General features: G+C 35.9%; 1 protein-coding gene across 4 annotated transcripts in view; it reads left to right on the forward strand.

Moving 5' to 3' along the window:
* The window catches only part of Vps8 (VPS8 subunit of CORVET complex), a 256,842-nt gene that overhangs the window by 94,578 nt on the left and 145,463 nt on the right, over nucleotides 1-16,801 (forward strand). For all 4 annotated transcript variants that reach the window (XR_013436694.1, XM_013361064.4, XM_078043811.1 and 1 more), the window contains 4 exons: nucleotides 1,642-1,693; nucleotides 9,398-9,440; nucleotides 11,138-11,210; nucleotides 11,495-11,614. Coding sequence is in view for 3 of the 4 variants with exons in the window: in XM_013361064.4 (XP_013216518.2) it covers nucleotides 1,642-1,693; nucleotides 9,398-9,440; nucleotides 11,138-11,210; nucleotides 11,495-11,614 (288 nt within the window). In the remaining variant the exon portion in view is untranslated. The remainder of the gene's footprint in view (nucleotides 1-1,641; nucleotides 1,694-9,397; nucleotides 9,441-11,137; nucleotides 11,211-11,494; nucleotides 11,615-16,801) is intronic.

Genomic DNA, 16,801 nt, shown 5'->3' on the forward strand with positions numbered 1-16,801 from the left:
AAATTTAATACCATCCAAAAACTGTTCTCAGTATTACTAAGTCTGCAGTTGTTTTATGGAATTTCAGCCTTCTTTGAGCATAATAGCTTGGTAGTGTGTTTATTCCTTTAATTCATAACTCTTCAAATTTAGTTGTACCTCTCATCTCTTGAGTGCTTCATCCCTACTCTTCAGGTTTTGACCCTGCTTGTGTATATGTTAAGAAAGGATTCTTTCTCTTAATACCTCTCAGCTGCTAAATCATCGAGGTTCATTACTGAGAAAGGCCCTGAGAAAGACTTAGCTACCTCCTCAGTGAGGTCCAGTGCTATCCTATGTACAGAAATGTTCTCTGTGCCAACACTAGTCCCCAGTTGGGAAGAATTAATTCAGTTTCTAGTGTATCTCAAAGTAATCCCTCAAAGCAGATCCAAATTTGATACATTCTACATTTACAAAAATGATTGCTGACTTTTATGTTGCTTTTGAAATTTTTCTTTTGTATGGATTGTTTTATTCCTCACAGTCTGATTTGCATTTATACCTATACATCTCAAATGGAACACCAGGCTATTGAGGTTGCCTTTTTTGTGTTCAGAGTAGTTTCTAAGTTTAATGGCTTTCAGCAGGAGCTTGGTATTTGTTATAAACAGTCATTTTAGAGATTTTAACCATGGGAGGTTAGGTGGTTCTTCTTTTATAATTCTCTGTCTATAAGGAAATCACTTTTCAGTATTTAAAGTTTAGCTCTTTTAGCACTTGGGGAGGTCTGCATTAAGAGAAGATATCCTGTCTTTTGAAATTTTTTAGATTTTCTAAATGAAAGACATTGTCATCCTGTTTGAAGTGACTACTGTAGCCTCTGAAGTCTTTCCTTTGTTCAGTTTTGGCTGCTTCTGAAGGAAAAGTAGTGCCTTGTGTTAAGAGGACAAATGTTTCCTCTATCAACTTAGGTCTCAATGATGGGAGGCAACAAAGGGGGTGTTGAGGAGGATATGAATTTATCTGACAATATACATATTTACAGGAGAAAAGACAAGGCTTATCCATGGGAGCACTCACTAATAAGTAGCTCTGCTGAGTAGCCAGAGGTGAAATTTTGTATACCAGCTTAACAAAAATGGGGGAGACAGTGGAGTTGGGACTTCAATGGGAAGTTATGGAAAGTTCTAGGCTTTTTGATGCTAATAGAAACTGAATTTGCATCTCCTTGGGAAAGGTCAGTCTTCTCCCAAATAAGACACTCCTTCTAGGGGTTTCATGAGACTATATTTTGGGGAGGCCCTGCTTAAATTAAGATAGTTTTTTCTATGCTATGGATGTTTAGATGTTTTTAGCTTAAAGTAATCTTCATCATCACTTTGGTGAGATATTAATCTCTTCATTTGCTTATTTTCTTAAAAGAAGAAAGCCTCTGTAAGAACCTAAGTCTTATGTCAAAAATTATAATCTCAGCAAAGACCTTCATGTAACTGGTATTAAATGTTTAATATCACAATGATTTTCCATTGTGCTATTTCTAAATAGTTCATGTACACATTAAGTTTTTATATTTAATCGAATTCCATCAGAGAAAGGAAATTGATAAAATAAGATTCTTGATTATCTTTAAAAAATGTTGTCCTTTGAAATGATGTTGTTTTTTTGTTAATTTTAATGCAGAAGCTTTTCAGAGTCATTGCTCCTCCTCTGAATGCAGGAAAAACACTAACAGGTATTACTTTTCTAAGCCTTAATTTTTCTTTCTTTTGTATTTTAAGGTATTATTTAAATGTTATAAAATTCAATTCACCAATTATATGTGTACAGTGGGAATTTTGCTAATCATTATAATCATATAATCACCACCCTAATCAAACCATAGACGAAACTATGTAATTACTCATACTTAAAATTTTCCATGTAATCCTTTGTACTTCAGATATCCCTTGTGATAGTGGATGTTTAGAAGTGTGTTATTTTCTACCTATTTGTGAATTTCTCAATTTCCTTCTGATATTGACTTCTATTTTTGTTCTGTAGTCAGAGGATATACTTTCTGTGACTTCTTTTTTTTTTATTTTTTGCTTTCACAGGTAGTCTTTTCTGGAGAATGTTTCATGTACAGTTGAGAATAATGTATTGAATGTGTTTTGTTGTTTAGTGGAACATTCGGTAGCTGTCTGGGAGGCTTGGAACTATCAAAAGTCCAGTTCCACTGCTACTTGATGAAGCCAATAATTTGAGGGACTGAGTGACAGGAGAAGAAAGAACTTTATGGGCAGTAAGCCAGCTGATGGAAGATGGAGAGCTGTCACCCAAATTCTGTCTAGTCAGAGATCACTAACATAAAAGCTTATATGGATAAGTCTGGATAGTCTAAATTTAGTTATAGCCTTGTGGGCACTGGAGTGGTCATTAATTCTTGGAGTAGTCAGTTCCCTTGATGTGCTTTGCTGTTGTTCATGGGTTACCAGGTATTCAGGCATTCCTGGTTCCTAAAAAATATATATATAAAGAAAGAACTGATTAGTAGGTCATGTGACTGGAGTTATTCTTTGATTTTTTTCCCTTTATTTTTCTTGACAGGTAAAGCTGACTTTACTGGTTAATTATTTGAGGAGTGAGACATAGGAGAGTGACACAAAACAAACTATGAAAAATGACTTGCTAGTGCTAGAAACAAGTTTTCCTCTTCACTGGCTTCAATTATCAGACTGGTTAGCAGTAGGAGCAAGTTAATCTACTGAGTGGCTTCAGGCTTATAGTTTGTTCAAATCTTCTATTTCCTATTTATCTTCCACTACTTCTTTTATCCATATTGAAGGTATGGTATTGAAGTCTTCAGTTGTTCAATTGTCTCTTCCTTGTGTGTTCCTAGGGCCTTGCACATACTAGGCAAGTGCTCTACCACTAAACTATATCCCCAGTTCTTTTCTTTCTTTTGAGACACAGTCTTGATAAGTTGCCCACACTGGCCTTGAACTTGGAATTATTCTGCCTCATCTAACCGAATAGCTAGGATTATAGGCATTCACCACTGTGCCCAGCTGAATTGTCTGTTTCTCACTTCAGTTCTGTCAATTCTTGCTTATTTTTTTATAGCAAGTATACACAAAATATTTATTACTTGAATTAATGACAGTTTCATCCAACAATCTGTAACCTGCTTAAAAACTATGATACTTCTGGAATTTTATACAATCTTTCTTTTGTGCTCTAGTTTTCAAAAGCTTTGATAATTCTATTATAAAACATTTCTTATGTTCATGGTGAATAAATTGGTGGCATTTCTACCATAGTCCTAGGCCTAAGACCCATCTCTTGAAGATACCAACAAATCAGGTCTGGCTACTTGCTTTAAAAACCAAAGAGAGGGCTGGAGTAAAGAGAGGGCTGAGTGAGCTCAGTAGTAGAGTGCTTGCCTGGTATGTGTGGGGCACTAGGTTCTATCCTTAGCATCACATCAAAATAAATTAAAAAAAGATGATATTGTGTCTGTCTATAACTAATAAGTGTGTGTGGGTGTGTGTTTTTCAAAGAGAAAAGTAATGATGAAAAGCAGGAAAGGAACTTGAATCAATATAGCTATACCGGGAAGATTAAGGAGAATACCATTTCCAATCCTGTCTTTGGTGGTATTAACATGAGTTTCCAGATTACATAGAAAAAGTAGACCAGAAATGTGCATAGTCAAGCAGTCTTGATCACACTGTGTGGTCTGATTGATCATTATCCCAGGACTGGTTGGGCAGGGCCTTGTGCATAAGAAAGTTGCTGTTGCTGTGGTGCACACCTGTAACTCCAGTGACTTAGGAATCTGAGACAGGAAGATAGCAAGCTTGAGGCCAGACTCAGTAACTTAGCAAGGCCCTTAGCACCTTAGTGAGATGCTGTCTTAAAATACAAAATGAAAAGAACTAGAGATGTAGCTCAGTGGTAAAGTGTTCCTGGGCTCAATCCCCAATACCCTATCCTTCTCCAAAATTACCAACAAACAGAAAAAAGTTGCTGTTTCCTGGTGCTAGTTTTATCACAAGATGTTTATTAATCAGACTTATTGTTCCTGGAATCCAAGGTATCCCAGAGCAGAAGAAACTGATGCAAAATGGAAACAGAAGTCTTCATAATTTTAGTTCAAATGAAAAGATAGATGTTCCTTCCAGATTCACTCAGTTGCCACATATATAAACTGAAACAAAAATGTGAATTAAATATTTAGAACACCTTCCAAAAATTCATTAATTGCATTCTACCACTTTAGGCTTTACTTAGAAGTTTTCTATTTTATGTGAAACTTATTGTCCTTGAAATTTTGTGATTATATAGTAGAAATCAATATTTAAAAGCATCTATACTTCAGAAAGTCAGGAAGGCAGGACCTGAAAAAGACTTTCTTTATTAGAGACTGTTTTGTTTTCATTAGAAATATGGCATGGTCGTAATTTTATGCTCACATGTCACACAGTCTATTACTAGAGAAATATTTTGTGCAGTTGGTAGTTTTAATTTTCCATTTTTTGTTAAAAATGTAATCTTCATTGTTATCAAGAAGAGAAGTATGTATTTCTTTCATTTCAAACTTGCCTATCCAGTTTTGCAGGTCTTTTGCATTGTTTGTCATCCACAACTTTGCAAAATAGCCTTTTCCTTTTCATATTTGAAGTATTTCATACTTCCACCTTTTGACTTGTGAGCTGCTTTAAAATTTCTCCAGGAATGTCTTCTAGTTTACACATTTAGTCTATAACTTTTCATTGTAGTTTGCTGATTGATTTTTTTTTAGAGAGAGAGAGAGAGAAAGAGAGAGAGAGAATTTTAATATTTATTTTTTAGTTTTTGGTGGGCACAACATCTTTGTTTGCATGTGGTGCTAAGGATGGAACCTGGGCAACAGGCATGCCAGGCGAGCGTGCTACCGCTTGAGCCACATCCCCAGCCCTGCTGATTGATTTTTAAAAGTGACAAAAATCAGGGCTTGTTTCTGTTTGCTTTCATCCTCAATGACCAAAAATCTCACATGGCAATTCCTCACCTGTTGTAACTTTTCTCTAGTTAATAAACTGGTGGGTAATGGGTGATGAACAGGGTTGATGATTTCATATCCCTAATAAAATGCACAAGTATAGCATAACAATGGCAATTCCATCCTAGGTTCTCTTCCCTCTTCCCAACTTGTCCAAGTTGAACAAGGACTAAGATGTTGCCTTTCTGATTATTTCTGCTGTGTCAATCAGTTCTATAAATATTCGCCATTCTTTATATTGTCTGCAGCACCCTTCCACAGTCCCCAGTGTTGTTTTCTCTACAGGAATGCAGAAGTCAGTCAGAGCCATGATAGGAGTCAGTGCAACCTGTTTTATGTAGGAGGTTTTTGTTTGTTTGTTTTTTGTTTTGTTTTGTTTTGTTTTTTAAGAGAGAGAGAGAGAATTTTTCAATATTTATTTTTTAGTTTTTCGGCGGACACAACATCTTTGTATGTGGTGCTGAGGATCGAACCTGGGCCGCATGTATGCCAGGCAAGCGCGCTACCATTTGAGCCACATCCCCAGCCCTGTCTGAGTTTTTTCACCCATGTTTGGTCTGGTGGTTTTCATTATTCTCTCGGAGTCCTCAGTTCTGGAGGTTAGAGAGCATGGTATCAGCTTTTGCTGGGCTCTTGTGAGGGCCTTACGTTAGATATCCTTACAGTAACACAAGTAAGAAGGATCACATGGTAAGACTGGAAACCAGGGACCCAATTCTTGTTTAATTTTATTTTGGAATTTTTAGTCCTTTGGCAGGCAGTTTACAATTTTCTCCTTAGCCTTCACTTCTGACTTAGGCAGAGCCTCAGAGTCAGCCACAGCTTATAGATTCTGATCTTCCCTGGGCACCTATACAGTCCTGCACATAGAGATTTTCAGACACCTCTGGAGACCCTTCTTCTGTTTATCCTTGTGTGTTTTTTGGAGAGCACTGATTGTTTTCAGAAATGTCAGGGATAGTGCTGTTACTACAGAATGAATTCTGAGTCAGGACAAGAAGAGGCATGTGGATTCTGTTATTCTCCATTATTTTATTTTTCCCCTAATTTTCTCAGGTAATTTTCCTGAGATTAGAGCTAGCCAACTCTCTGAGACAGGGCAGTTGAGAGTTCTAACCCCATTTTTTCCCCTTCAGGTGGCTTCTTAGTTGCTGGTTTTCACAGCTGTGGAAGTTGTGAGGTTATTGGTTTTAAATCTACAGTGAAGCTGGGAAAAATAGCACGGTGGTAGGTAAAGTTAGACACTATAAAGCCCACTCATAGTTATTTCTGAGATTTAGGCATTTTTCTTGAATAAATATTCCTCAGATTATAGCAACTCTTTACTTTTTCAAGAGTTCTAAAAAAGTTGATTTTAAGAATTTACTTTCATGGAAGAACAGGATTTTGGAGGAGTGCATTCCACCATTTCAGAGTGTGTCCTGCTAGATTTTTATTTTGTTTGTGGTGCTGGGGATAGACCCAGAGCCTCACACATGCTAAGTAAGTGCCCTACCACTGAGCTGTATCCCCAGATCCTAATTTTTGTTTTGTTTGTGCTTTTTCCCACTCTATTTTCTCCACCATGGATGATTTCTATTGCCCTACCCCCAGGTTCACTTGCTCTTTCCTCTTTCATGTCAATTTAGCTGTTAATTCCATTCAGTGAATTTTTGTTTTCAACAATTGTGCTTTTGAATCTGTAATTTCTATTTAGTTATTTTTTATAGGTTCTGCTAGATTTATCTTCATTTATCTGTTGAAATTTTCATGCATTGAAACATGTTCTATTTTACTTCATTGAGGATAATTATAGTTTCTTTTTTTTCCTTTCTTTTCTATTAGTTCTAATCTTTTATTTATCTCAGAATTGTATTTGTTCAGGGATAACACAAAATATAGTAGAAATATAGCAAGATTTATTAGAGAAGGGAAAGACACCCTCAAAGGAGAATGTGAGTTGTTTCAAAGAGGAGAGAGCAGTGGTACCCATTTGTTCCCTGGTTTTAGAGGAGGTCTCAGGGAAGTTTCTAGAGAGTTTTGTCCAGGTACCACCTCTCAACCTTTGACTAACAGTAGGTAGCATATTTTGAAGTTCTTAATGCACTTGATTTTGTTCATCGGCACCCAAGAGAAACCCATGGTGGGTGGAAAAGATTTTACTAGTATATATGAGATTAAAATGACATGCTGGAGATCTGAAGGCAGCTCTTGGTCACTTCGCCCTATACTGACTGGTTCTAATTTGAATTTGTTTTTTCAGATTTTTATAGTCAGTGGGCTTTGTTTCTAATTATCCTGTTTTTCTGGGTCTTGAACTCTGGTTGGTATAAAGGTCACAGAAGTTTCTTCTTCAGGGTGACTCATGTCCTTCTTATTGGAAGGAAGGAATCTTAAGTTCCTCAGCCTGGAGAATAGATCTGCATATAATGGGTCACTTGTGGAGCGATGTAACATATCCTGTTGACTTAAGCCAGAGCAGGACCAGAATGGTCTTGGGTAAATTGCTTTTAAAAGAAAACATGAGAAGGGACAGCAATAGGCCCAGTTTGTAGAATTATCCATTTAACTTCATGTTCCTACCACTCATATCTATGTGCAACCTTTCCTTCCCTCCTTTTTCCCTCCTTTCTGTCTGTCTTTTCCATTCCTGGTTTCTTTCTTTCTTTCTTTCTTTTTTAAAAGACTTTTTAAAAAACATATTTTTTCTAGTTGTCAATGGACCTTTATTTAATTTGTTTATATTTGGTGCTGAGAATTGAACCCAGTGTCTCACACATGCTAGGCAAGTGCTCTACCACTGAGCTACAACTCCAGCCCATTCCTGATTTCTTGGTTTCACTTTTCCCCTAGGCCAGAAAGATCAGGGTTTTTTCCATGTGCTGTCTGTCTGTCTCATGTATTCGAGTCACATTACACTGTAACACAGGGAAAGGACACATAGGAGATAAAAGTATGGCTGCCTGTCTTTCCCCCAAGTGAATCTGAACCCCCTGCCAGATTTTATGCTTCTATTCACTGTTTAATAACTTTGGGTAGTTTCTTTTATTATGTCCAGCTTTTACAGGATTTTTTGTTTTGTTTTTTTGAGGGTGAGGCAAGGGGAGTCATTTTGTATAGTCTTAATCTCTTGTGCCTATCAGTGGCCCTGAACCTAATCTTTTTGAAACAGACTTGAAAATTGACTTTCACATAAATGTCCACCAGAAACGAAAGTGTAGTATAGTACTGAAACATCCAAATGGAACTGTTGAGCTTTTATAAAAGAGGATATTGGGGAGAGTTCAGTTGTACAAAATTAAGAACTTTATCAGTTCAGTTCACTGTGCATTTACTAATCACCTCCTGAGTGCTAGACGTTGTACTGGGTGCTAGAAATAGAGATAACACAGATAACCTGCTCCTAATAAATTCATAGGAGTGGAATAATGGTGATACACATGTTAAACAAGTAAATTTAACTCTAAGAATATTATGAGCTAGACACATTCTACCTGAGATTTCTAACAATTAAAGTGTTTACCTAATGAGTCAATAAACATGAATATGGTATATTCGTAAGGCAATTGCTACCATATATTACTAGTTGAGTTGAATCAAATAACATTTGAAATTGAAGCAAAATTCAATTATTCATACAATTTTTAGCAACTCAAATTTGTATGAATTACATCACATATCTAGAGTATTTAAAAAGGATAAAACATATGTATTTGCTGGCATTATGTCTCATATTCACATATCTAAATTAGAAACTTTACCTTATTTTTATTACCAACCACAGATTCCCATAATCTGCATACCACACAAATTCCTGATTACTTCACCCTTACTTCATTCTGTGTTGCCTTTGACATTTTGGGCTAAAAACTGACCTAATTATCTTTCACATACCTTTTTGTTTACATATTGGTTTATATAATCAGATGACAGAATTTTACATTTTTTGACATGTTAGAATAGAAAGGGCTCTAAAGATCATTTATTTGAGCTAAGTTACTTTAAACATTTAGAAACAATGGCCTTCTCAACCCTACTGCACTAGGAGTGGTAAAAGTCCATGTTAATAAATGAGAAGACATAGTTATGCCTTAGTATCAGTTAATTGGTCTTGATCTACAGTTGAACTCATTGCCTGCTTTACACCTTTCCCTAGTCCTAAGCTAGGGTTTAAGATAACAGCACATAGATTTCTACCCTCAGGTCTATTCCTTCCACATGTGTCTTTGACTAACTCATGGATTTTTTTCTATGAATAGAATCCAATGATTTTTTTTTTTAAATTCAAGTGGTCTTATCTCAATTTTCTGTTATTTGGAAATAAATATATTGATCTCATCTTAAATGCCAAGTTTTACATTTTGTTTCCACATGAAGATTGTGTTTCTGACAAGGTTTTGAGAAAGAATTGCTAAAGATATTTTTCTATTTTAGATGAGCAAGTTGTTATGGGCAACAAGCTTCTTGTATATATTAGGTAAGAGATTTTTATTTATTCATCTGTGATCATGTTTCTTCTGTACTTTCCTATATATTTAAGAGATTCTATGTCTTAGCCATATAATACTTTTCATTTTTCTAAGTTCTTTTATGCAGAGTAGTGGTTCTTATGTTTGGCAATCTTTAAAGACATGTTTAGTTATATCCATCCAGGATATTACTGGTATCTAGTGGGCAGAGGCCAGGATGTCAAACATCCCACAGTGCATAGTGTAATCCCTGAAACAAAAATTACGTAGCCCAAGATATCAATAGGACTATGGTTGAGAAACCCTGATATAGGATATTTTATTTTTACTACCAGAAATTCTGTATGATATATAGTACTTCTAGTTTATATGTAAGGACAAGAGATTTGTTTAAATCATGAAAAAGTGATAGAGCTAAAACTAGAATTTTTGTCTCTTACTCTTGGAGCAGAATTGATTCCAATAGACTATATTGGCTTGGAATTGACTCCAAAGAGAACTTTTAGCTAGATAACTGGTTGGCAGGAAGATAGGAAGGTGGCAGAACCTGTCACAGTCTCATTTTAGTTCTTGTTTAGCATGAGGGTTAACTTTGAGACCCATTATACATTGTTGCATTGACTCTTTAGTGAGAAAGAACATTGTGTTTTCTTAGTACTTTATCATTTGTACTTTAAACTCTTTAGAGTATGCTGGTATCCACTTGTCTCTAGGCTAATATTGAAAATTGATGACTGGTTCAAAGATTTTTAAAGTTGCTCTTCCCCAAACCAAAAAGAAAACATATTCAGAAGAAATTTATCATAATTCAGTCCACAAGGTAGGTCATTAATCATAAAGAAGGTCTTATTTGGAGGTGAATCTGCAAGAGGATCTTGGGATGTAGCTCAGTGGTAGAGTGCTGGCCTAGCATGCATAAGGCCCTGGGGGGAGGCACCACCACTGCAAAATAAGAAAATTAACAAAATAGCAACAACAACAAGAAACTATAGAGTGAATTTTGCCTCAGGTTCTAACTCTCCTTAAAGGCTTGTCCTATTGCAGACATTTTCCAGATATTTATTATGCTAGTTCATGCCCCATTTTTAAAATCACCATTCTTAAAATCACTGGTTTAAATGTCTCTAAGAGTGGGGCTTTTAACAGGTAACTCATAGTTTAATGTTGCCATTCAGTTTTCTAAATACTAAGTATGAGGTGTAAGGGTAGTGTGTTCTCATTCCTTTCTGCCCCTTTAGTGCAGGAAATGGAAGCCACCACTCTGTCACAGGATGTGGTACTTCACCATCATTTTCATATCCTATATTTTCTGAACTGTATGTCATCTTTTAAAAAAAAATTTAGGTTTTTTATTGAGTACATAAAACATAAAATTTGTACATATTTAGGGGTGCCATGTCATGTCTTAACAAATGTATAGATGGCATAATATTTAAATCAGGGTAAACCTCTCTCCACAAACATCCTTTGTGATAAAAAAAGATTCAAAATTCTTTCTTCTAGTTTTTTTGAAGTATACGTATATTATCATTAAATATATAACTCTACAGTAAATTAACAGTGATCTGATTTTGAACTTGACCTAATTGACAAAAACTGAGTCTACTTCAAAATCAAACTAGTATCTCAGGTTTGAGGAATAGTGTGTTATTCGAAAGTTGCGCTTTTGCAAGTGATCAGATCTGTTCCCATTCTTTTCTTCTAGTTGTTGTCTGGCAGGTCGAGCCTATCCCCTTGGTGATATCCCTGAAGATCTTGTTCCTTTGGTTAAAAACCAGGTTGGTACTGTTTTCATTGCATTTTTAGTTGTTTACACTTCTTACTGAGATGCACTGAAGATATTGCAGATGAGGATTATACTTGGCTCAGCGACTACTGCCTGTATAGGAGAGAGCCTACTTGCTTTCACTAAAGTGGACAGTTTTAGCTCAGAGAGGATTTAAGAGAGAACTTTTTACACAGTGGTGATTTGAACTGAATTTAGTTTGCCTTTATTTTATCCAGATGGGCATCATTGCTTCAATAAGAGAAAATGATCAACAATTTGCTTTTCTCCTCATAGGTTTTCGAATTTCTGATTCGCCTACATTCGGCAGAAGCATCCCCTGAGGAAGAAATCTATCCTTATGTTCGGACTTTGCTACATTTTGACACAAGAGAATTTCTAAATGTATTGGCACTGGTAAGAAACAGTTTGATTTTAAGTTGTTGACAAAGGCATCAAGGTGATAATTTTTTTAATAGAGAGAAAGAAAAAATAAAATCTTTATGTGAGTGTAATTTTTATGCCCTGGGCAGTGTTTCAGATGTTTGTTATTGTTGTGCCACCCTTATGTCCTCTCTAGTTACTTAGAGCTCTACCTCTCCTCTTCTACCGCTGTGTGTCTGTCTCTAAAGCATACTCATGGGCTGGGGTAAAGCTTGGTGGTAGAGTGCTTGCCTAGTATGCATAAGGCCCTGGGTTTGATCCCCAGCTCCCCAGCACCAAAAACAAAACAAAGATCACCAACAACATACCATCTAAAACATATTCATCAAAAGTTAAAAAGAACAAGACTAATGTAGTGCATCTCTGATTTCATAAACTATGGCACCCATCAAACTGTATGAACAAGGGCTCTGAAGAAATGTGGTGATGATGACAGTGGAAAATAACTGGAGTTGAAATTGAACATGGAAGCTTCCTGCTGTAAAACACCCTTGTACCTGTTTAATTAGAGATGAATTTGGATGAGCTAGGTTTTCTGTGAAAATGTCCCTAGGGGAATAATTATATAAAACATGATGAATCATCCCATTTAATAGTATTATAATTATTTTTTTAAAAAAGCTTTTGGTAAGATGGAAAGTGCATTTATTTATAGTGTTTAGTGAAAACATCTGGCTCACAATTATGTGGAACACACTCACATTTACCCAGTATCTGGAGGAAAAAAAAAAAAAAACAAGACAAAAAGGAAGCATACTTAAATGTTAATAGTGATTAACTGGGGAGTGCAGTGTGGCAGAGCCTTTGGAAACCGGAAACCCAGATCTGTGAATTTGTAACTAGGTTGGTGTGGGCCTGTCTGATCCCAGCCATCCTGTGGAAAGTCAAACACTGGGAGTATTTCACCCAGGGGAACCCAGGTTAAAGAGGCAGGATAAAGCTGGGTTCTCCTTAGTTCCTTGAGTCTGAGACTTGCAAGGACTGACAGGGCTGACTATAGTGGATCAAAATTGGAAGGTTGGAAGAGGGTGTGAGGCTATTTTGCTCTCAGCCTGCCCAGCCAGCTGGTCTGACACCTACCAGGTTCCTGGAGGCCCACTTGGGCCAGCACTTGCTGGTCCTGGCACCAGCCTAGTCCTTTAACTCCCTACTCAGTCCAGCATCCAACAGTCCCCTGGTCCCACCAGGTCTGGAATTAATCTGGTATCAATCTGGCACCCAACATGGCCCTCCAGCTTCCCAGTCCCTAGTCTCCAGTCTCCCAATCCCTTCCCTGGCCCCCAATCTAGCCCATCCCTTGTAGCTTCACTGCTGACTATTGGGTCTCAGTGCCTGTCTTTGATCCACCCAACACAAAACAGCAGGGCCCCAATATGGCAGGACCTCAACTCACCCCATGCATCACATAGCCGCCAGACTCACCCAGTCCAGCACTTATCTTTGTGACTGGCATGCAGGTCCTTGCTCCCAGACCTCAGGACCAGTTGGGAGAGAAGCACCTGATCAGGAATTCAAAAGGACAGGGGCTGGAGAGATTGAGATTGGAGACTGAATTAGAGACCAGAAATTGTGGGGCCCTCAGGCAATGTAGGGGACTAAAAACAGGCTCCTATATCACAGTGGAACCCAAAGGAGATTTCTGGAGTGCAGTCTTCTAGCATGGACTGGCAATTACTAGGTCCTGAAGGTGCTTTGACTTAAAATCTATAGACCAGTTGTCATTTGGTGAAGAGCATACCTTAGAAGCATACCTGAGCTTATACCCCAACTGGAGGAGTTCTGCCTCCAGGAGTAACCATCTCACCCTAGCTACCCCATCCACCCTGAGGGTGGAGCAAGCATCAGACTCCAAACAATCCCATCTAACTGCTGAGAAGGGAAGTTGAGAAACTTTTGAGCTCCAACAGAAACAATTGTTCAATTTTTCATCGAGACTTTTTTTATTTTTTCTCCCAAATTTCTACCATTTTTGAAACCAATTATTTTCCATGAATCAGTTTATTGAGGATTAGGATGTCTGAATAGTATATTGCAGTTTCACTTTGTTTTCTTGCATTTATACTTTTATCTTTGTATTTTTAATTGTTTTTATTTTAATTTTTTATTTTCAAAAATTTTTATTATATATATGTTTTTTCTCTTATTTTTCTTTTTCCTTTGATTTTTTTTCCTGCTAACAGCTAACCTCTATTATTCCCTCTTTCACTCTTCCTATAATTTTTTTACTTCTATCTTCTCTCCTCATTTCTCATAAACATCATATTCTATACTACTCCTGTTTCTCTTTGTCCACCATTTGAAATTGTAAACCCTTTTGCAAACTTACAGTTTTTATTATAGACAATAACTGAACACATCATTTCTGTTTATTGCAACAAAACTGTAGATGTTATAGTAGGAGCTATTTGGTGTAAGGCTGTATATTGTTTGCATTGATTGCTGTTATTATTTGTCTTCCCCTTAAAGGCGAGGTACTGGAAAATTTCAGGGACACTATAAGTCTACAGGTTAGAAACTGTACTGCCTTAGATCTACACTGCTAAATAGGTAGATACACAAATAGCATAAAAAAACAAGGGAACAAATTATCCCAAACAAACCAAAATGTGCCAATGGCAGAATCCACTGGCACCACAGTAGAAGAAATGTCAGAGAAGGAGTTTAGAATGTACATAGTTAAACTGACCCATGAGGTAAAGGATGGTATAAGGAGGGAAATCAGAGACAAAATTTAGGAAGTGAAAGATCACTTCAATAAAGAGATAGAGATTTTGAAAACAAATCAGGCAGAAATCCTTGAAGTGAAGGAATTAATAAACCAAATTAAAAATTCAATGGAAAGCATTATCTACAGACTAAATCACTTAGAAAACAGAACTTCAGGAATGAAGACAAAATATATAATCCTGAAAATAAAGTTGACCATGGAGAGAAGATGTTAAGAGAACATGAATAGAACTTCCAAGAAATATAGGATAACATGAAAAGACCATATTTAAAATTTATCAGGATAGATGAAGGTATGGCGATACATACCAAAGGAATGCATAATCTTTTTAATGAAATGATATTAGAAAACTTCCCAAACTTAAAGAATGTAATGGAAAATCCAATATAGGAGGCTTACAGAACTCTGAATGTACAAAATGACAATATACTCACACCAAGGCACATTATTATGAAAATGCTTAACATACCAAATGAAGGTAGGATTTTATTTTATATTTTTGTTTTATTTATTTATTTTTGTATGTGGTACTGAGGATCGAACCCAGTGCCTCATGTATTTGAGGCAAGCGCTCAGCCACTGAGCTACAACCCGAGCCCAAAGATAAAATTTTAAAGGCTGCCAGAGAAAAATCTCAGATAACATTTAGGGGAAAACCAATTCGGATCTCATCTGATTTCTCAAACCAGATCTTCAAAGCTAGGAAGTCTTGGAATAATATATTCCACTCTGTGAAGGAAAATGAATGCCAACCAAGAACTCTATACCCAGCAAAATTAAGCTTCTGATTTGAAGATGATCTAAAAGCCTTCCATAATAAACAAAAGAATTCACAACTAGAAAGCCTGTACTATAGAACATTTTCAGCAAAAATTCCATGGAGATGAAATGAAAAGTGAAACACAGCAAAGAGAGGAACTATATACTAAAAGAATAATCAGTCTAAGGAGAAACTAATACAAATTAAACCAAGATAACTGGGAATACAAATCATATCTCAATAATAACCTCGAATGTAAACTCATCAATCAAATTACATAGACTGGAAGATTGGATTAAAAACCAATGTCCAACAATATGCTGACTCCAAAGTCACCTCATAGGCAAAGACATCTACAGACTGAAGGTGAAAGGATGGGAAAAAGCATATCATTCACATGGGTTGCATAAACAAGCAGGGGTTTCTATCCTCATATCAGTAAAGTGTATTTGAAGCTAAAGTTAATCAGAGGGGACAAAGATGGACATTTCATACTGTTTAAAGGAATCAACAATCGAAAGTATTTATGCCCCAAACAATGGAGCTTCCACGTATCTAAAAAAAGCTTTCTGAATTTCAAGAATCAAATAGACCACAGCACAATAATACTGGGTGACTTTAACAATCCTTTTTCACCACTGTATAGAGCCTCCAAACAAAAACTGAACAAAGAAATTATAGAACTAAATAATACAATCAATAATTTAGATTTAACAGACATATATAGAGTATTTCTTTCATCAATGATTGAATATAGTCTTTTCTCAGCAGCACATGAATCCTTCTTTAAAGTAGACCTTATCTTATACCATAAAGCAACTCTTGGAAAATACAAAAAAATAGGGATAATACCTTGCATTCTATTAGAACATAATGGAATGAAATCTGAAATCAATGATAAAATAAAAAATAGAAGCTACTCTAACATCTGGAAATAAATAATATACTATTGCATGACCAATGCATAGCAGAAGAAATCAGGGATGAAATTTAAAAAAATACTCGGTAGGAGTCTTACATCTTCCCATGTAAACTCTCAGTGTATGCTGATACTATTTTGTACAAATACAGGACAGATCATCAGAATACAATAGATTTTGGTACCAATTTTTAAGTAATAACAGAATGTCATGTAGTGTGGATTATTCTTTATAGTTTATGGAGTAACTCAAACAAGGATTATGAGAAAAGAAAATCTGTAGAACTAATAATCAGTGGCAGTTATGTAAGATCATTTCCATTTCTGTCTTTATGACCAGTAAGTTTAGAGCTAAATTTAATTGAGTATATATTTTACCTTTGATTTCAAGTATAGTGACATCTAACTTATCTAAATGGTCTAAAAGGAATTTTCTCCTTCATTTTAACTTTGCCCATTTTTTTTAAAGCTCTCATAAAATCTTTTAATTTCTTGGAAGAGATATTGGTACCCTGCTCTCATCATGATAGGAAAGTGAGTTTAAAGTTACAACATTAGAGCTGGGATGTGGCTCAGTGGTAGAGTGCTCACTTAACATGCATGAGGCACTGGGTTCAATCCTCAGCACCACATAAAAATAAAACTAAAAAATAAATATATAAATTAAAACTAAAAAATAAATATATAAATTAAAACTAAAAAATAAATATATAAATTAAAACTAAAAAATAAATATATAAACTAAAACTAAAA

Source organism: Ictidomys tridecemlineatus, chromosome 3 (genome assembly GCF_052094955.1).
Source record: "Ictidomys tridecemlineatus isolate mIctTri1 chromosome 3, mIctTri1.hap1, whole genome shotgun sequence".
NCBI lineage: Eukaryota > Metazoa > Chordata > Mammalia > Rodentia > Sciuridae > Ictidomys > Ictidomys tridecemlineatus.